At 31.4% G+C, this 21973-nt stretch overlaps 2 protein-coding genes across 3 annotated transcripts; one reads left to right on the forward strand and one right to left on the reverse strand.

Moving 5' to 3' along the window:
* Window positions 1–2573: 2573 nt before the first annotated feature.
* LOC114409110 (protein NRT1/ PTR FAMILY 1.2-like) lies at window positions 2574–13347 on the reverse strand. Of its 2 annotated transcripts, none has more exons than XM_028372424.1 (6): window positions 13022–13347; window positions 6065–6194; window positions 5301–5473; window positions 4981–5198; window positions 3931–4475; window positions 2574–3553 (listed from the first exon to the last, which is right to left on the reverse strand). In XM_028372424.1, exons 3-6 carry the CDS (start codon window positions 5401–5403, stop codon window positions 2713–2715), a joined length of 1707 nt encoding a protein of 568 aa, XP_028228225.1. In that variant the 5' UTR covers window positions 5404–5473; window positions 6065–6194; window positions 13022–13347; the 3' UTR covers window positions 2574–2712. The 2 variants fall into 2 exon arrangements, with proteins under 2 accessions (XP_028228225.1, XP_028228224.1); XM_028372423.1 differs by having other exon boundaries at window positions 5301–5555.
* A 1125-nt stretch (window positions 13348–14472) lies between these two features.
* LOC114408339 lies at window positions 14473–19562 on the forward strand. The gene is made up of 7 exons (XM_028371362.1): window positions 14473–14604; window positions 16913–17162; window positions 17625–17680; window positions 17818–17848; window positions 18567–18850; window positions 18941–18996; window positions 19490–19562. The coding sequence occupies exons 1-7, from the start codon at window positions 14473–14475 to the stop codon at window positions 19560–19562; spliced, it is 882 nt and encodes a 293-aa protein (XP_028227163.1).
* Window positions 19563–21973: the final 2411 nt, after the last annotated feature.

Here is a 21973-nt window from a genome sequence, read left to right on the forward strand (position 1 = left end):
CACTCTATTTTAATTTGAATATGTTCACCAAATAAAAAAAGGGGGTAAAATATGTTTAGAGTTACTGGAAAATTTTAAAAATATTAATTTGATTCTCTTAAAAATTTTCAATTAATTTGATTCATGTAAAAATAAAACATCTTTTGCATAATCAGCGGTAATTTCGTTAAACTGGAATCCAATGTAACTAACGAATTTACATGTGAAATTTGATTATAAATTAATTGAGCAAATTTGTGACAATTAAAACCTCCCAAAATAAATGTAATAATTTTTTGTGGCTAAAAATCACTAAAATTGGTAATTTTTGGTCACTTCATGGGTGATTTTCTCATACTTTTGATGAGATTAAAAGAGAATATGAAATAATAATGAATTTTAGTGTATTTTGAGTGCACTCCGGAAGGGAAGATAGAGAGAGAAATTAATTAAATTTATTAGTCACATAAGAGAATTATCTAACGAAATTATCCATGAGGATTATAAAAAATACCTTTTATTTTAATAGAGATCAAATTAATACAAAAAAATTGAAAACCAAAATATTAATTCAAATTTTATAGGGATCCCAAATATATTTTAGGCTAAAAAAATTATAGTATTTTTTATGAATTTATAATATTAATTATTTGTATGACTTTTAAAATAATTATCATAAAAGTTAATAAATTTATGATGTATAATTAATGTATAGTTTTTTTTCTTTTTTTTACTCTACTCCAAGTAAAGATAAAAAAATACTCTACTTCAAGTAATATTTTAGATTCTAGTTTTTAGTTTATTATATTTTATTTTTTTATCCTTAATTTATCGTGGAATAATGGAAGTTAGGTTTATTTTATTTTTTGTTATATTTTTTATATTACATTGTTTATTTTAACATTACATTGTTTATATCATTTTTAATTATTATTTTAATATTGTACTTCTAGATATTGACAATTGATTAATAAATGAAAATACTAACACACAATGATGATATTATTATATTATCAATATAATGAAAAACACTTGGAACCCAATGTTATTTTTTTATTGTAATATTTTCTGAAAACTACTAATGTAGTAATTTGAACCCCTTGCTATATTTTTTATTTTTTATTCAACAGAAAAATATTTTAATTTAAATGAATATCCAATACTAGAAATGTCTGTGCGTGGTGTTTATTTATAAATTATTATTTAGTCTCTTATTATCTATTTTTATTTCACAAAACTTATAAGATGATATATATATATATATATATAACATTATACAATAACATATTATATATATTATAATATTATATATTCTTAAAATGTATATTAAATATTTTTATTCTATCAAGGTTTTAAATCATGATTGCACCGATAATTGAATTGAAAAATAATTGATTCAGATAATACATATTTGATTATCCTTAAAGTAATACCTCATTTTTTAGTTTTGTATTTTTAAAAAGTTTCTCACAAAATGAATTTGTTTGTCGACTCAGACAATTTTTTTTGGTGTACTTTATTTAATTTTTTTTTGTGTACAGACAAAATTATCTTTAATAAATGATATTTGTCGTTTATATTAAAAAAACAATAAATCATAAAACAATACTTTTATTACTTCAAAAATTGATCTAATTTTTATAACATCGTAGGCCATGAAGTTAGGGGGGAAATGCAACACAGTAAACATGGATACAGTTCGCAGGGTAATGGCGTAGAACAAAGAGAATCAAAATAGGATTTCTGCTGTCACACCACTCCAATTCAGAACGTGATTGATGCAAACCTAAGCTCTCATTCAGACCAGAAAAATGAAAAAAGAAAAAACGTATAAACTGATGGAAATCCGTAAATATAGCCGGAATGGAAAGAAAGAAAATTTCAAACCCAAGTGGGCCCAATAAACATGCATGAAAAGTGCATCAGTGGGCCCAATAAAGCATCTCTAGTAATAATATTTTTTCCCAACTGAAATATAAAAAGAAAATTAACTCACATTTAATAAAATTAATTAACATAATTTAATTTTAATAATCTAAAAAAAAATTAATTTATTTTTTGAAGTGTCATTTATATTAATTCATTGGACAAAAAAAAAGTTGTTATAAATAAAATTCTAATTAAATAAAGAAAAGTTTAAAAATATTATCATTAAATAAAAAAAAATTGGTTAAAATTTACTTATATTTTTAAATTTCTTTTGCTTATATTTTGATCCGGAAGTAGTGGTGCTGATGCGAGTTAATAAAGTTAAGAACTATTTTTAACTGGATTTACTATTTGAAAGGAATGACGTAACTAATGTGTAAGAATCATTTCTATACACAAATCGACTCTTACTAAATATTGTGAGAATTATTTTAAATAAATATAAAGATATATGGGAACCATTCTCACATTATCTCTTGGTTTCTTATTCCCCAACAAAAATTCACAAAAATGAATCCCTCTTCTTATTTCTCTCTCACGTGATAATTAATATCCATTTACATGACGTAGATATGTTATAAATTTCTTTCAGTATAAACTTCCGAGTATACATTTATGATGCACAGACAGGATACATGACATGATATGTGTGAGATACTTAGCAATGTATAAAAATTATAAAAGTAACATTAAATATATAATGATCAGGTACTACTAACATCATCTGTATCCATCTGCAAACCATAAATAAGATCTAAAGTTCTATTTTTCTCTATCCTTACAAGGATCATAAGATCTAAAGTTCTACTTTCCTCTATTCTTACAAGGACCATAAGATTTACTACAGTAGAGAAAATATACAAAATTTACAAAGCACAAAGCACAAATCAAAGTATAGTAGTAGTCATAATGACCCTTGTTTATGTTGCTTGAAAGCCAGCTTTCATGTCCTCCACCTCCAGTGACATTGTCAACAACACTGAGAATGAAACTTGCAACCAAATTTGCCACAGAAGAGCCAAGGCCATTAAGAGTGGACGCTAGGCTAGACATAGATTGAGGTAGCTCGGTGAGGAAAAACTCATTCTGTCCTACTACACCTAAGGCCTCAGCCAATCCATTAAGGATTTGGCGCGGTAAGAGCCACAAAGCAGACATGTTCACTACAGCTTGTGGTTGATCTTCATAGCCTTTCTCAATAGCAATTTTGCGTCTAATATCCTCTACAACTGCTAGGGATGCAATTGCTATGCAACCAGTTAAAAGACCAATTCCCATTTTTTGTTTTGCTCCTATGCATGCTGGGGACCCTTTTATCTTTGATGCCACAGGGACTAAAATTCGGTCATAGATTATAACCCAAAGTACTAGAGATACAATCATAAATGTCACAAAGGAGCCTGAAGGAATTTCGAAGTTTGACGTAATGTGGCGGTCCATGGAGGACGCCTCTAGTACCAGTAAGGAACCCTGACTGATGTTCACACCCATCATGATTCCTGTTGACCAAATTGGGACTATCTTGATAAGTGCCTTCAGTTCTTCCACTTGGTCTACTGTGCAAAGGTTCCATGGATTCAAAGCTCTTCCCTCTGGTGTTAGATCTTGTAAGGAATTTCTAATCAAGCATGCTTTGTTCAGAAACCTAGCAAACAAAATAACTTAATCAAGCCTTTGCTCTCAATTTATTACATAAAAATATTTTACAGGACCATCCAAGTGATTAGCTAGCAACTACTACGTACATGATCCTCCGGACCAATATTGTAAACATTCTCAGTTAAAAATAGCAATCCAACTTATAGAAACTCCAATAAAAAGTAGAGGACTTCCAAGCTTACATGTAAAAACTTAATTAACAACTGTGCTGGTTGTCCGGTTGTCCAAATGGTGTGTTTCAGTAATGATTGAAAGATGTAATCTAATTTTGATGCAATAAGTAGCTATGCTTATAAGTTATAACAATTTGAAGATATAAAAATTCCAAAGCATGATAAACTGAACAAAAGAAACAAATCATACCTTAATTTTTCAGTTGGCATTAGGAGATCGGAATCCTTTTCTAGGTGGTAGATACCATTCTCGGTCTCCTGTGGTAACTGCAGAAGTCTATTTTTGTAAGAGGCTACAAGGACTTGAGCTAACCCACTTAGCATGTTCCTTTTAACCTCCACCATTACATAAAATGGAGAAGCTAAGAAAAATGATACAGTTGCTACAAACATTAGGATAACGGGAATTCCAAACCCCACTGCCCACCCCATGTTATCTTGAATATAGACAACAACAGTTAAACCTATCAGTGATGACATTGCAACAATAGCATAGTACCAGCTGAAGTAGCTCTCTTTGATTCCTGCATTTTTGTCCCTCTTACTCAACTGATCAACACCAAAGGCCAAGGAGGATGATCTTATGCCTCCAGCTCCAATGGACATGAGGGCAAAAGAAGAATGCAAGATCAAAAGGTGAATTGTTGTAGGAGAGTTATTGCAGCTGTTGGTAAATTGGTTACAAAGTGGCTTTGACAAAGGAATCAAAGTTGTTAACCATAGAAGAACCATCCCCTGCACAACCCCAACACAAATAAGGGCCAAAAACCAATTTTAATTACTGATTTTATGTATATCGACACAGTACTGGTAATTACTTATCATTTCAGGTCATGGATGATATTAGCATACAAAATTAACAAAACAAATCAAAACAAAAGCTTCTAAGCCGAGCAATGGAGATGAAGAAGTTTAGATAAATTTCTATACAAGCACTTGTAGAAAAGAAAATAAGAAGGAAACATGAAATAAGCTTTTCCGTAAACTAATTTTAGCTTATGGAGAAACTTCTTTAATTTTTTTCTTCCTATTTCTTCTCTTATAAGTGCTTATAGAGGTGTTCATCCAAACATTCCCAAAACCAGTGACTAAAAAGTGACAAACAATGTATCAGAATCGTAATTGCGGCCGCATCAGTCACATTTCCTTCCAATTTCTCGCAATGCTAAAAATTGTGACAAAACTGCAACTGTGACCACAATTTAAAACCTTCATTACAAGAGAAAAGAAAGAAAATTACCAGTAGACTTGCAATAGATCCAAAAGCAATCATGGAATATCGACCCACATAGGAGTCTGAAAGGACAGCACCAACGAAAGGGGTGAAATTTGAGGCAGCAGACCATAGTAAGAGAAAATTAGTGGCTCCTGCCGTCTGCATGCCATACTCTCTTGTCAAGTACAATATCATGTTAGGCATAAGCCCGAGGCTAGCCAGTCTCTCAAAGGCCTCATTTGCTGCCACAAGAACATTTATTAGCATACAAATAGATAAGGTTTTAACAAATGTGAAACAGATTCATTGTCACACATATCTGAAAAAAAGTTGTACCATATTACCTATGATGAAAGGTAAGGTTCTGAAGCCACCCTTGGCATTGGAATTCTGCTTGCTCAAAAGGGGTTCTTCTATCACGCTTTCCATTTCTGAGAGACCTTCCATTGCAAGAGACACAACAGGAGGAGGTTGTGCTGGAGTGAATTGAAGAGCACACAGCAGTGTGTACCATATCCTATGTAACACCAAATAAGTGGAAGTGGACCACTCAGCTATGTCTCCTTTCTTGAAAAACCATACACGTTACATGGACTTCTCTGAGATAGGAAAAAAAAAGTGTGTGGAACTCTCTAACTTACTGTAGGATTAAACAACTTTCTCTACATGTTCGACACATTATTGATTATGACTTTGATTTTATTGAAAAGGTCTGGCTAACATTAGTTAAAAAATTAAAAGGAAAGTGAAAAAAAAATGAAAGATAATTCAATTTTATTCATCTCAGTAAAAATCTTTTTATTTTAAGTTACTTAACATTTGCCTATTGAAAATTACAAATTTATGCGAATCTAATTTCATGATTTCAATAAATTTTAATTAATCATGAAAACTATGTTAAATGAACGAACATAATTAAGAATAATGTTTATATATTTAGACTCGTGTTTTAATAGGTTTACTGAGATAAAGTAAATGGATACAAAAGGACACGTATTTTAATTATGATATACGATGAAATTATTTAACCTCATTTTACAAAGAATAACTCTGACATAAAATGTGAGTAAAGTTATGAAAGGTTGAGACGCTGGTAACTTTTTCGCACCTTAATAGTAAATGCAATGATGCAAGAAGCACCCTTTCCAGCGTTTGTAAGCTTGCTTAAGGAATACACTTCTGCTCTGCTCTGTTGATATTCTGCATTGTTATGATCTTAAACTGGTAGTTGTTCCTTTCTGCATACCAAAAGAATTAACAGTTAGTTTCAATTAATTTTCTTATTAAAGCATAGACCAATTAGTTCTAAAAACAAAGAAGCAATCATTCGTACAGAACTTTATTAAACAAAATGATTCTATAGTATAGCGTGTTAGACACCGTACACCTTTTTATAAAGCTTCTGAATGAATGAATAACTTTGTCTCTGATTAGTCTAACAAGTTTTTATGTTCTTTTAGAACTACCTTGTTCTAATTTTGAAGTTAAAAATAATAGTACCTATTTATTTTTGCTAGAAAACAACCATGTCTATGATTTTTTGTAAACTAAATAATCATACAAACTTATACAAAACCTGATCTTATCGGACAGATAAGAATAAGTTAAAGTATATATAAAGGGGTTCTTCTATTTAGTAAAAATCTTTTGAATAACACCTTCTACACATTTAACTTAATCTACACTCTCTTACTCTTATGGGGCCCGCCCGAGTTGGCCGACAAAACATTTGCAGCATACAAATATTAGCCTTTACTCACCCAAAAATAAAATATAAATATTACTGCTTTTTGAAGGTGTGGACTGTATCACATGACATGGCTACAATTAGGAATCCCGCCATATTTAATTAATTGCTAATTGCTAATTGCTAATTGCTAGACAGTAACATATACATTTTTTTTGTTGTTGGTGAATAATCACCTATGCTATTTAAAACTTTGCGTGAGGGATTTCATATCCATCCCTTCTAAAGATGGAAAGGCGATGTCTTACCTCGTGATTAAATTGATTAAAAAAGGGAGAGAGAAAAAGAATAAAGTAGAAGAAAATAAATATGTTTTAAATTATTTAACAAAGAATGAAATGAAATGAAATAAAATATATTTTATTTTTATTTTTATTTTAAATTATAAGGTTTAGATACATTTTTTTATTTTCATTCTTGCAAAATTATTTTTTTATTTTTAATCATTAAAGTATTTTAAATAACACTTTAAATAATAAAAAAATATTATTTAAAATGTCATAAGAATAAAAAATAAAACAAACATAATTTATAAGAACTAAAAATAAAAAAATAATTTTACAAAAACAAAAAGAAAAACCTTAAATTACAATAACTAAAAAAATATTTAAAACAAAATTTTAAATATAACTCCAGTGATGATAGACCCGTTTGTTACATTATGTGCAGATGAAGCGAAATGCAGAGAGCGAATAAAAAAGTTTGTTTGATAGAGACAAAAGAGAATAAAAAATGAATTAAATAAACAGTGAAATTTCAGAGTGCCATACTTTAATTCAATTTTTTTTTTACTTTCATTTATTTTTATTTCATTCTATCAAACATACACTTAACATTTTATTAAATGAAAATTTTATCTAATTTAATAAATTTTAAGGATGAGATTTATAACTGAACATGCTGCAGTTCATTTTGACAATGCAGGGGATCTAATCCAGGATGACACATGAGATGTACTGTTTTTCATCATTTATTTTCAGGACGATTGAATGTGGTTGATTTTAATGATGATAATTGTTTTTCTTTGAAAATTGTATTGATTTTAGGCATTTAAAAATTATCGGGGGCGGGTTCAGATGCCTAATGTGTGCAAGAGTTTGTCATATGAAATATATTTTTCTTTTGATAAAGGTCATATGCAATGTTTTAAGGTACCATGTCGGCAAGAGTTATATAATTTTTTTTGTTAGCTACGTTACCGTACATTTGGCTCGCTATCAAGATACAAGGATACCATCCACACAACAGTAACTCGTAAAAGTTATTTATGTAGATATTTTTTATTTTTATTTTTCTCAATAGTAACTCTAAAGAATAAATTTCTATAATAAAGTAATTTTCTTTTGCTGCTTTCAATGAATCCTGTCATAAAATTTTTATCATTATATTTTATTAATAACTTCTTTATTAATTTATATGTATATTATTTATAAATTAATTAAACTTTTAAAATTAAAAAAACTTCTATAAATATAAACATAATTAAGTTATATTTTATTTTAAATGATGAAAGTATTTGACTTCTTCCAGATAGTGCAACATAGACATAATTAAAATAATAAGAGTTACATAATTAAAATAATAATTAATTTTATTGATTATCACACCTAAAACGTTCTCAAATATGTTCCATAAAATCCGCTTGAAATTGTTGATGATGTCTTGGATCATGAACTTCTCTTCTCCTAAGCAAGTATGATTAAGGACTGGATGAAGACCAATATGTATGTCAATTATCAACACATTATTAGTGGGATATTTATATTGGCGGTCAATATTCTCATTATATGTGTGTGGTTCATCTTTCACAATCATGTTATGTAATATGATGCATACATACATATAATATATGCTTGATATGTGTTCATGCTCCAACCACACACAAGACCACGTATAATTGCGAACCAGATTGAAGTACTTCAAATGCGATCCTTTCTTGTTGCTTCTTGATATTGAGTAAACAATTTTCTTTTATGACCTTGTGGCCTTAGGATGGTCTTCACAAGCGTCGTCCAATCTAGATAAATACCATATGTCAGAAAGTACCCCATGTTATATTGGATTTCATTAATTGCAAATTGTACAATAGGGGCTTCTCCCTCCATAACGTCTTTAAACACAAGATTCGTTGAGCACATTGATGTTGTTGTTTGAACCCTCAACCCCAAGATATGCATGTCAAATCCGTAAGTATTGTGACACCACAACTTTAAGCATGATTGTGGGTGGGCCATCACCATGACAATATTGACCTTTCCATGCTACTAGACAAGTTTTCTATTTCCAATGTAGATAATCAATGCTACCTAACATACTTTGAAAACCACGAATCTCACATATTTGCATTAGGTATTGGATGCCATTATTGTTGGGTCTTCTTAAGTACTCAACTCCAAAAATAATGTGGATACCCTTTACAAACTTATCCAATCCTAGTAAAGTCATGGTTCCTCCAATTCGAACATAATAATCGATATTATCAGTCGATGATCCATATGCCAATATGCGAATAAAAATCATGTATTTCTACAACAGAGAAAAATCCATCCTCCCCGTTGCATCAACCTGTTGTTGAAAATATAGATCTTGCTTACCAAGTGCTTGTACAATGCGAAGGAAAACATCCTTTTGCATTCTAAATTTTCATTAAAATTGTTCATCTGTGTATACCGCATCATTGGAGAAGTAGTCATTGAATAATCTTTCTTGCCCTTCTTCACAATCTCTATCAATGTATTTTCGTGTACACCTACTTCTCATAGTGGCTTGCTGTTGTCACCTTTCCATCACCAACCTCATGTAATGTTATTCATACTCATCACTTAGAAAATCATCAATGAATTCATCTTCAAGAGCCTCAAGAGATGAATTGATATAGTCCATCTTTAGCAACATCGCAGAGTAATAGTTTTCTGAAAATCTTATACAAGTTTTGCATAATTCATATGTGCGAAAATCTTACAAGATTAGAAGGAATATATAGAGAGAGTTACAACAACTAGTTTTACCACTCTTCTCACAAATAAATCGAGTGAATAGGCAATTTAGTCCCTGGAATTGTACCTATTTTGCATATTAGTCCCTAACTTAATATTAAATTCAAAATAGTCCCTATTTTTGCATAAGTGTTGCAAAATAGTCCTTCCGTTAAATTTTAAAGTAACGCCGTTAGTGAGATCAATTTTAGTGCCACGTGGCACTAAAGGATGACGTGGCATGACACGTGGACGTGCCTGATGCCACGTCATTTGATGATAACAAAACGAGTAAATAGGCAATTTAGTCCCTGACTTTGTACCCCTGTTGCATATTAGTCCCTAACTTAATGAAAAATTCAAAATAGTCCTATCTTTTACATAAGTATTGCAAAATAGTCCTTTTGTTAAATTTTAAAGTAATGTTGTTAGTAAGGTCAATTTTAGTGTCACGTCATTTGATGATGATAGAATGAGTGACTTCTTCAAATTTAATGGTTTTGAACCAATTGAGGCATATATACGAAAAAGAACTCACACACACTTGCACAAATAAAAAGAACCAAAAATCCACAGCAACAACTTATCTCTGTAGCTGTCAACACCAATGGGCGAGGTCTGCATAACCATTCTCTTTTTTTCTTTTTTTTTTCTTCAATTACCATCAATGTATCATTTTGGGTTCTGATTTTTTTGTGTGTTTTGAATAGGAAGAGAAAAAACCAGAGGAAAACAAAGTGGAAGAGAAAAAAGCAAATGAAGAAGAAAAGAAAGAAGAAGAGAAAAAACCAGAGGAATCAAAAGATGACAAGGAATCCAAGGAGGAATCTTCGCTGCCAGAAATCGTGCTAGGCACAACCTTTGCAATGCATGGACACTTTAAGCATGATTTCTAGCATCTTTTAAGTTAGGAACTATTTTGCAACACTTATGCAAAAGATAGGGACTATTTTGAATTTTTCATTAAGTTAGGGACTAATATGCAATAGGGGTACAAAGTCAGGGACTAAATTATCTATTTACTCGTTTTTGTTATCATCAAATGACGTGGCATCAGGCACGTCCACGTGTCATGCCACGTCATCCTTTAGTGCCACGTGGATAGTCCACGTGGCACTAAAATTGACCTCACTAACGACGATACTTTAAAATTTAACGGAAGGACTATTTTGCAACACTTATGCAAAGATAGAGACTATTTTGAATTTAATATTAAGTTAGGGACTAATATGCAAAATGGGTACAATCTCAGGGACTAAATTGCCTATTCACTCCAAATAAATCGCATCTGCATCTTGTTGTCTTGGAGCTACCACTCTTCTTCCTTTGACAAACTTGTTTGTAGCACATTAATTTTTTTTGACAGATTTTATTGACCTTTTGCCATCGATGTTTTAGCGTTGACGTATCTTTCGGCTATCAATGTTGTTCAGACATCCTATTGTAATTTTTCGTAATTCTTGACGAAAAAGTTGCAAGTTTTTGGTTTGTCCCCACAATTGCGTTCTTCGAAACATATAGTCATGAGTCAGCGAGACATTCATCTTACTTTAAGGAAAAACATGATCTTTGCACTCTATTTATATTCAACAACTCTAACAACTATATTTTTTTTCCAACAACTACAAGTGAATGCTTGATCTAACAGTTAAATTTGTTCACCTCTACTCATATACAAAAATTTTCCAATGGATAATAGATCTATTTCCCTTAGTTTTTTATTGCATAGCAACATTGATTTAGAAAAAACAATTGTTTCCTTGGAAGCAATAATTTAGGAATTATTGTAGTAGGGATTGCTTCGGAAGCAAGGTGTTAGATCCTCTAAAGTTGCTTCCCTGGGCCCCAATGTGGGTGCTCTTATAAGTTTCAATCTTTTGACTTGAGCTCGAGTTTATTCATTTGTCAACATGGAAAAAGTTTATGACTGTGTACCAATAGAATTGTTATAGAAAATTTTGGAGAAAAAAGGCATGCACTTGACTTATATACAAGTTATACAAGACATGTATGAAGGGATAACAACATTATAAGATTGACTTGGTGGTTGAGAAAAAAGATATAAGGGTTGAAGAAAGAAAAGAGGGAAGAGATCATGGATACGAATTCACCCACTAACATTTTAACAAAAAATTAACAATTAACAATGATTATAAAAAAAATATGAAGGGGATATCTAGTAATGTGAGAATTCCAAGAAATAAAACTAAGAACTTTCTTATTGGGACAAAATTACATCAAGGCTCAGTTGTAAGTTCAATCTTGTTTTTGATTAGGTTTGTGCTACTTGATCATACTTGCTTGCACCTTATTGTTGTGCTACAAATACTTCTTTCTTTGTATCTAGTTTAATGTTGATGGGCCATTTCTGATGGTCGTTTTGTTATTAATAGAAGTTCTATTTTCCTATCAAAAGAAAAACTCCATACATGTTTAGTCTAATCTTGGATGTGCTTATCAAAGACATACAAAAATATTATCTTTAATTGTATGTTTTTTTTATCTCATATGATATAGTCTTTATTGAGGAATTAAGGGGAACAGATAATAGGAAGCTTTAACTCTGGAGGTAGACTTTGAAAACAAAGAGTTTTTGCTTAAGTAAGAGGAAGATTTATATGCATTGCAATTTTAACAAAAGACAAGAGGATTTTGGCTCAGAAGTAAAATTGGGAGAATATGGTACAAGATAATGGAAAAATTAATGAAGATATGTAATATCACTCATTGAATTTTCTACCAATGAATGAGATTATTTATTCTATTATCTGTTTTTGTGTACAATAACATTATTTAAACCTCTCAATACTTTATTTATATTATTATATTATTGGTACGAAATATTTATTAATTTTATCAATAATTAATCTTTGTCAAAAAATCTGACTGATTAGCTTTCCTAAATCTATAATGAGGTTTTCTCCTCACAACTATATATTTTTTTAAAAATTTAGTATCTCTCGAATCAATCACTTGTTCAAAAAACCAGGACTATTTTCCTAGATTACCTCTAAAGTGAGTTATCCACTTTATTAGAGAATAATTAATTCAACATGAAAATTAAAGCACAAGAAGTAATAATTATTTTTTTATAATAGTTATTATAATTTATTTTATGATAGATTCTTATGAATTTTGTTTTCACTGTTAACATAAACTAGGCAAAACAAAATCAAAATAATCATCTTCATAATTACTACCAAAAATGTATGAGTAGAAAACCAAAACTCAATGTCCTAAAATTCTTTCCTTAAACAGAGACAGAGAACACCAACCATCGATCTATAGTTTCATTATTATTTCACGTAAAGGAAGTAAAAGAAGGAAGGGAATTACTACTTACCATGAACAAAAGGGTGGCAATGGAGCCACCGGCACCACACAGCACATGAACGAGCAAGAAAATCGTCAAAAACGAGCTTGAAAATCGTAACTGCTGAACAGACACGGATCACATGCACAGAGGTGGCTCCGACATCCAGCTGCATGGCGTAATCTATGTGCCTCGTTACCTCAAAATGAAAACCCAGCATTCTTTTCTCAAATGCCTTGTTCGTTGCCATAGGGAAGAAATTTTGTAATTAATCCAAAAGCCTGATGAACTGAGCTGCTTCAAGGAATGGTGTGAGGGAGATGAAGAAATAAAGTACTTTGACTTGGGTCGCGACAGATGCAATAATAATAGTAATGATTGTTTTCCACGTTTTTAAATGTCGGTTTATGACTCGAGGGACACGAGGTGACAATTTTTAAATCAAAGGATAAACTCCTCCTCCATATCCATTTGCGTGGGAAACATACTCAGCCATGAGCCAACAATTATTACAAAATAATTGCCTAAATATAATTTTTATCTCAAAAAAATATATATTTGAATTTGATCCTACAAAATTTAACATTTTTTTAATTAGTCCTTCTTTTCAAGTAAAAACATTAACTAAAAACATAAATGTGATATTATTCGGGAAAAAAATAATTATGATGTTAATAGTTCAATAACTTCTTTTGTCGAAAATGAATCTAACAAGACAATTATTTATATTTCTTTTAGTAAATTATATTTTTAAATTTTTATTTATTCAAACAATGGTATTATGTGGTGGTTTTATTAGATTCTTTAATGATATAATAAGTTAATAACTTTTTTTATTATGTCCTTAGTTAATATTGTTACTTCACAATAATAACTAAAATAAAAAAAATATTAAATTTTATAGGTACCAAGATAAAACAATCTTTTCTTCAAAAAGAAAGGATAAAGAAAATTAATTTAAAGGATCAAAGTCAAAATGATCATATTTTTCACATACTAAAATCATATTTAAGTTTAAAATTATTAAAGCAATGTATGAAAAATGAAATGTGAAATGAGTAAAAGTAAAATGATAAAAAAAAATATAGATTAGCATACTCGTTAGTACAAATATAGTATTTTTAAAGATATAACAAATTTTATTTTAATGATTCCAGAATTTTTTTTATTAACCTTAGTCCTTACAAATTTTTAATAGTTTTCAAAATAGTTATTATTACTATGTGTTGTCAATGCAAAAGCCACACACAAGCCTTAAAGATATAAACTTGTTTAGAATGTAAGGTTAAACATGTTTTTTTAAGTGAAATATACACAATTCATTCACAAGAATCAACAACAATTAGATAAGAGAGAATCACGACTTCCACTTGGGGATGGGCATGTTCAATCCACATAGAATCCTAATGAGAAAAGGCTAACTGGGTCAAGGTATGGGCTACCCTACTACCTTGCCTTTTAACAAACAAAAGCTTAAAGCAATGGATATCTCTACAAAGAATCTTGCGATCCTCTATGATGTCATGGAAATAAGACTTTCAAGTGTTATGCTGAGTTGTCCAAGCGACCAAGCTTGTACCAGTTGCAAGCACTCAGACTCCACCACAAACGAGGTAAAGGAGAGGTCACGAGCCATTTGGATCACCCATATCTTAAAAGATAGAACATCTTATAACTTTTATTTTATTTCCCTTCCACCCTTAAAATATGTAGGGTTAAACATGCTAGTTTGTTTATTCATGGACATATGCATAAAAATATAGTGTAGAACAAGTTAGCCAAACCTCTATTATTAATCAAGCACAAGACATTTATTATTTAACATTGAATTTATACTATAGTGAATTGTTTAAATCAAATGACAAATGAGTCCACCAAATATTGTTTTTCACGCAATACTAGTTGTACACTTTGTTATATATATATTATCTGAAAATATTATGTAATCAAGTTTTTCTCAAGTATTGAGAAAACAAGCTAACGATTCTTACTAGTAACAAAATGACTCATTTATCTTATCAGTTAGAAGCAACTCTAATAATTGAAATATCTCTTTTGGGTTGAGCCCAATAATTATTATTAACATTAACCTAAGCACCACTGAGACACTTTGGCTGTTTAGCGTTCGTTTGGAACGCTGGCAAGATGTCTTATATCTAATTTAATCTAAGGGTATTTTTATCGATTTATTCTCATCCCTAATTTTGCTATCACCCTCTGTGTGCTTTGAATTATATTTTTCAAAAATATTCTTTCCATTGAAATACGATTTCATTTTATTTTTCAAAATATCTTTTTCATAGAAATATATTTCCGTTGTATAAGAAAAAATGTAAAAAAATATACAAATGTGATTTCATTATATATTTTGTTAACTAAAAATATATTTTTTTTTTAATTTTTTGCACCTCCTTTTATATACCTGAAACGTGTTTCCTTTTATCAAAATATAATTGTCTTGTGTAAAGTATTGTATTTTTTATAGTCTCTCTTACATAATGGAAGTGCATTTCCATCTTTTTAATTTTTTATGAAAAAATTATAGTTAATTGTAATCATAAGTTAATTTTTTTAAACTAACTAAATTAACCATGATATAGATTATCTTTTATAAAACTAAATGAATTAAAATATAATCTACATTTTTTTAACATTTATCAGTATCATATAAATTATCATTATTTTTTAATTAAAATTGAATTAATTAGATAAAAGTTATCGCATGTAACAGTAATGAAATTAATTATTATATAATTTTTTATTGATAGTAAATATCATAATAATTTATATCATAGTTAATTTGATTACAAATTAAAAAGGTAACTTATGTCATCATCAACTCAAATTTTAATTAAAAAGATAATTTATATTACAATCAATTATATTACTATTAAAAAGTTAACATGTGTTATCTTTATGATAATTTTTATCATAATCAGTTTAATTATTAATAAAAGGATAAACTTTATCATAGTTAAATAATAAAAAATAAAAAACATAACAAAATGTATAAAAGATAAGAAGATAATAAAAGAGGGAAAGTGAGGGGTGATGTTAGGTGCATCTTGCTTGTGCATCCAACATTTTTTTGGTAATTCCAGAATTATCCCTACATCTTCTTCCTTTTTTAAGTTGTTTTTATTGGTTTGTGGCATTTGCGCTTCGCTTTCTACTCTGTTGGTTTTTGTCGTTGAGTGAGGTGTCGCTTGGGTGGAGGTGAAAGTGTTACCGGTGGGTGGTGGTCGTTGCGGTGATTGGTTCGTTGTCGGAGGTACACCAGGTATCCGAGTTGGTGTTGCTGGTTTCCCTGAGTGAGTTGATTAGTATGTTTAATTTCAACATACGGATCAATTTGATCCATAAGGTTTATATGGATCAACTTAATCCGTATGGTTTATACGGATCAATTTGATCCATATGGTATACAGATTTTGAAATTTGTAAAAATTGTTTAAAGTTTTAATTTTTTTTAATTACAAATATGTTTGTATGTAAATTTGTAAAAAAAAATTATTTGTTTATATGTGTATTTGAAATAATTTGTATGTAGATTGATATAGGTTTTTGGTTTTTAATATATATGGTTATGAATTGTAGTGTTTATAAAATGGTATGCATTAAAAGATTATGTTGAGTTTTGTATGATATTATATGTATAGTGCGGTTAGGTGTTGTATGTTTGTCATGTGAAAATTTTTAATTTGTTATTAAGATGGACAAAAATCAATGGATGTATGACAGTATAATATCTGAAGAAGTTGATATGGATGATGAAAATGAACAAGAATGTGGTGTGAATGAACAACATGTTGATTGCTCGGATGCGTTCAATACTTCTCAGGTAATAATCTTCATTATTGTTATTAAATTGATAAAATGAATGTCCCTTTGAAAACTAAAACTATGTGGGTTGCGTTGTAGGTGTTTGTTACCCGAGATGATGTTTTGCAGTGGGCTCGATCAGTTGCTCATGAAAACGGATTTATGGTGGTGATTATGAGGTCAGACACAAACACTGATATTAGAGGAATGACTTCATTTGTGTTAATTGGTTGTGAGATGAGTGGTCAATATAGGTCTAGGAAGAAAGATTTTGTTAGAAGAGATACTGGAAGTAGGAAATTTGGGTGTCCCTTCAAGCTTCGTGGGAAACCACTGGTTGGAGGGCAAGGTTGGATGGTGAAGTTGATGTGTAGGAGTCATAATCATGAATTGGCGAAGTCATTAGTTGGACATCCATACGTTGGACGATTGACTAAGGATGAAAAAACAATTATTGCTAATGTGACAAAGTCAATGGTCAAACCAAGAAACATTCTACTAACGTTGAAGGAGCACAATGTCAATAGTTGTATAACAATCAAACAAATATACAATGCAAAAAGTGCATACCGTTCTTCCATTAAAGAAAGTGATATTGAAATACAACATCTAATGAAGCTTCTTGAACGGGATCAATATATTCATTGACATAAATTAAAGGATGAAGATGTGGTACGTGATATCTTTTGGTGTCACCCTGATGCAGCGAAGTTATGCAATGCATGTAATTTGGTGTTTTTGATAGATAGTAACTAGAAAACAAATAGGTACAGACTCTCATTACTTGACTTTGTTGGTGTGACACTAATAGGGATGACATTCTCTGCTGGTGTTGCATATCTGAAGGGTGAACGGTTTAATAATGTGGTATGGACTTTAGAACGGTTTCGAGTTTTTTTTCTAAGATGTGATGCCCTCCCTGGAGTTATTGTGACTGACAGAGACCTAACATTGATGAATGTAGTGAAAACTGTATTCCCTAAGTGTACAAACTTGTTGTGCAGGTTTCACACGACAAGAATGTCAAGGCAAAATGTAAATTCCTAATTGGTCAAAAAAATGCTTGGGAGTATGTGATGGATGCTTGGGGAAGTTTGATTGATTGTCCCTTCGGAACATCAATTCGATGATTGCCTTAAGAATTTTGAAATTGCTCGTTCACCCTAGCCAATGTTTGTTGACTATGTTAATGAAACATGGATAATTCCTCACAAGGAGAAATTTGTTACAGCCTGGACGAATAAGGTGATGCACTTAGGAAACACAACAACAAACATGTATGAAAATGTTCAAGTTTTTTCTATTAGGGTTGATGAATTGATGGATTTTAATTATTGTATTTGTATATTGTTTTTTGTGTATTTCGAATGTAGGGTTGAATCTGGTCATTGGGCTTTAAAAAAAGTATTAAAGAATAGCCTTGGAGGCTTATGTAGTGTTTGAGATGCCATGAACAACATGATCACGCTACAACACATAGAAATTAAAGCATCCTTTGAAACAAGTACACATGTGGTTGGACATGTTTTTAAAGTTACCTTATACAAGAGGCTTCTTGGCATAGTTTCAAGGTATGCTTTAAATCAGATTGCTGCTGAGTATGAGTGTGTACATTATGCTGGCAAGAATTCTTCTCGTTGTGGTTGTGTCATGAGAACTACGCACAAAAAACATCAAAAATCAACTAAGCGTGATCCATCTTACTGGAAGTATGTTCATGCTTTACATTTTGTGCAAAATAGTAATTCTTCAGTGAAGCGTAGTGCATCATCTTCTGACCAGCCCATTCCAAGAAGGATCATGCCGATGTTGGATCAATTTCATTCGTTTATACACGATTTCACTGACAACATTGTGGATGCCAAAGCTGACGGTAACTGTGGATATCGTGCGATTGCTGCTTTATTAGGTATGAGAGAAGATTCTTGGTCCTTGGTGTGCAACCATTTGCTTAAAGAACTTGGCAAATGGTCAGATGACTATATCAAACTTTTTGGTAGCACAGACAGATTAAAGGAAATAAGGAGGTCCCTACTTGTTGATGGATTATCCATGATATGTAATTTATGTTTTGCTTTTTAAGAATTAACTTTAAATAAATGTGATGTGTATATTTGTTTGATTCAGGTTATTATGGATAAGTGGATGGATATAACCGAGATGAGATATATCATTGCATCAAGGTATAATGTAATTCTTGTATCGTTGTCGTTGCAACAAAACATGACGTTCTTTCCTCTTAGAAGTCAACTACCAACATATTCTTTTGTGCATCGCATAATATGTATCAGTCACGTCTATGACAATCATTTTGTTCAGGTAGATTCAAGATACTCCTATTTTTAAATTTATGCAATCATTTGTGTTATAATAACGTAAAATTGTTTGTGCATGTACAACAGCTTTATTTAAAAGACCGTTGTCCTTTACCGCCTCTAGCATTGTTATGGTCTAGGAATTGTCATCCTCAAACAAAGCAGTGACCAACTCCATATATTAGTAGAATGCATTAGTACAAAAACTTGATGATGTTGAAAAAAAACTATGTTGACATAACTGTAGACTGAACATCTAGCTTCTAATGACTTTGTAATGTCCTACATTAATATATAATTGTTAGGCTGCATATTCACATAATTGTCAGTAGCTTTGTTATGTTAAACTTAATTGTTTAAGGTGTAGAACTTATGAATTTACTGTGACGTCATTACTAGGGTTACCTGATACGTTTAACGGTTATGTAATTTAAAATAATTTGTTAACGTTAACCCTAATATTTAGAGGCATAAACATAGACTAACAATTATAAACCAAAATAAGTTAACATTTACATAATGTTTGGGAAAACCAAAATGTTGTCAAATACAAGAAAATTATAAACATAGTTCAAATATTAAAATATAAAATGGATGACGTCTATGACTGATTCGTGCGCCGCTTTCGTCGTGACCTGACATAAACGTTGCCCTCTGTTGTGACATCCCTAGCGATCCTTAAGCAGTCTTCCATGACCTCGTGTATTTCTGTGCCTGCAGTGACTATCCTTAGGTTAAGCAAACGGTCCAACCTTTCTGCGATTGTTTGGCAAGCCTCCTATGATATTGAAAACAATCGATAAAGTATTACATTATTTCAAAATTAAACTAAATGACATATAATAGAACATTAATGCAACATTATTTACCACTACATGTCTAGGCTGCTCCACATTAGAAGGGGCATGTGCCGGTGCTGTTGTTGGTGCCACTAGGACCTCAGGGATATTTGGCTCCACATATGTGTCATCATGCGTCACAGGTGGATGTCTAGCCGAATCAGTAGACTGTGCCGGTGTCATGAATGGATGAGAAATCATGAAGAACCACTGCATGTAATCTGATGCACATTGTCCTGGCATAACACAAATATGCCCCACTGCTGCAAGATAGTCAGAGAAATGCATCCACTTGTCGTCAATATCTTCAAATGCTAACATTGAACCCGTAGTCTATGGAGGAATGGTCTGAACATATCCAAATTGTTGCACCACCCTTTATGGTCGGTGTTTGACGACAATGGGATCCCATCGTATATGACCTGAAAAATATGAAATCAAATCAAAATCTCGCATTACACGGTGGTCACCGTAAGGCATCCATCAAACATCAGCAATTGTCAATCCATCTAGACGTTTCTGGTACGTTGATGCTGGTAATAACTTTGAAGAAGCCTTCGTAGCAATCCACCGGCAGGCACGTGGTGACATCTCATCATAGTCTGGATCACTCAAAGACTCAGCAACAGAGGGAAAATACTCATATATCCAACACTACAAAGATTAGATCAAAATAAAACAAATGTCAAATTAACATATTAAAAACATATTAATAACATTTTAAAAACAATTAAATTACAATAATTGACAATAATTACCTGTAATAAGATGATATAACCAGCAAGCTGTCGGCTGTCGCTCTTACAAGCATCATTCAAATGATCATACATATGAACTATGGCGGAAGCTTCCCATGCATAGCTTCCACTCTGACTCAAGTCTTAGAAAACGTATAAAAAACAACATGAACATGTACTGCACTCTTGTTAGCAAAAAGACTGCAACCTAACATATGCAACAGATAGGCACGAGCTGCAACAGTCTAATGTCCGGCCTCACATTTACTCTGATAAATATCTCGTAGCCACGATAGATGTACGTATGCCCCTTGACATTATGTTTTCTCAGCTCTAGCTTCCTCTCTGGAGACTTCAGTAACTCCACCAACATGAAGATCGCTTCATCGACATGCAGAATCTCAAAGCTGTGGAATGTGCCTATAATAGGAAGATGAAGTAGAGAGACCACATCATCCAGGGTGATGGTCAACTCTCCAACAAGAAGATGAAAACTGCTAGTTTCCTTATGCCACCTCTCCACAAAAGCGGATATAAGTCCTCGATCGCCAGTGTCCACTGAACATGCGATCAAAGGACTTAATCCTGTGGCAACGACTAGCCCTTCAATTTCAGGAGCAGACCTCTCAAATTTCTGAACCTTCCTTCCATGGGAGGATAATTTCAATTCAAGACGTTCCTACAAAAAAAATTAAATGATTCAACAACTTATAAAAATAATAATAAATATCATGACAAATTTAAATAATAACAAATACTTAACAAATAAATTTAATTCAAAAATTTAAATACCTCTCCATTCCATACGATGACTGCAACATGGTCACCATAGTCAGTCAGCACTAATGGGTTACGCGACCCACCTGAAAATCTCTCAGCATTATCAACAACTTTTTTAGCATGTGCATGTACGTCTTCAGTCACGTCAGGAGCATCCCCAGCAATAGGAGCAACTTTCCGTTGCCTACGTGCGAATGTTGTAGGCCTTCGCCGCTAGAGAACATCATTTGAATGATGATGATCCTCTTTTTCCAGGGCTCTACCTATAACCCTGCCTAAGGCACGACCTAACCCTCTAGTTCTAATCATAATCTGCGAATTTTGACACATGCATTTTTTGGTCAAATTCAATATTTACTATTAAAATAAACATAAACAACTACAAAATTTATAACTACAAATAATATATGACTATTTTTCATTGAAATAAAATAACACCATTTATAACTATTTCATAACAGCATATATGACTACATAATTAAAATATAA

The sequence above is a fragment of the Glycine soja genome, chromosome 4 (assembly GCF_004193775.1).
Source record: "Glycine soja cultivar W05 chromosome 4, ASM419377v2, whole genome shotgun sequence".
NCBI classification, from domain to species: domain Eukaryota; kingdom Viridiplantae; phylum Streptophyta; class Magnoliopsida; order Fabales; family Fabaceae; genus Glycine; species Glycine soja.

What these genes read in the sequence shown, in the direction of transcription:
- LOC114409110 (XM_028372424.1), bottom strand. Translation starts at nt 5,403, where the DNA reads ATGGAAGGTCTCTCAGAAATGGAAAGCGTGATAGAAGAACCCCTTTTG. An exon ending in AACCTTACCTTTCATCATAG is followed by an intron (nt 5,199 to 5,300) that starts GTAATATGGTAC and finishes TTCTTGTGGCAG; the next exon opens with CAAATGAGGCCTTTGAGAGA. An exon ending in GATCTATTGCAAGTCTACTG is followed by an intron (nt 4,476 to 4,980) that starts GTAATTTTCTTT and finishes GGGGTTGTGCAG; the next exon opens with GGGATGGTTCTTCTATGGTT.
- LOC114408339 (XM_028371362.1), top strand. Translation starts at nt 14,473, where the DNA reads ATGGATATCTCTACAAAGAATCTTGCGATCCTCTATGATGTCATGGAA. An exon ending in CAAGAATGTCAAGGCAAAAT is followed by an intron (nt 17,849 to 18,566) that starts GTAAATTCCTAA and finishes GTAATTCTTCAG; the next exon opens with TGAAGCGTAGTGCATCATCT. An exon ending in AGATATATCATTGCATCAAG is followed by an intron (nt 18,997 to 19,489) that starts GTATAATGTAAT and finishes TAATTGTTTAAG; the next exon opens with GTGTAGAACTTATGAATTTA.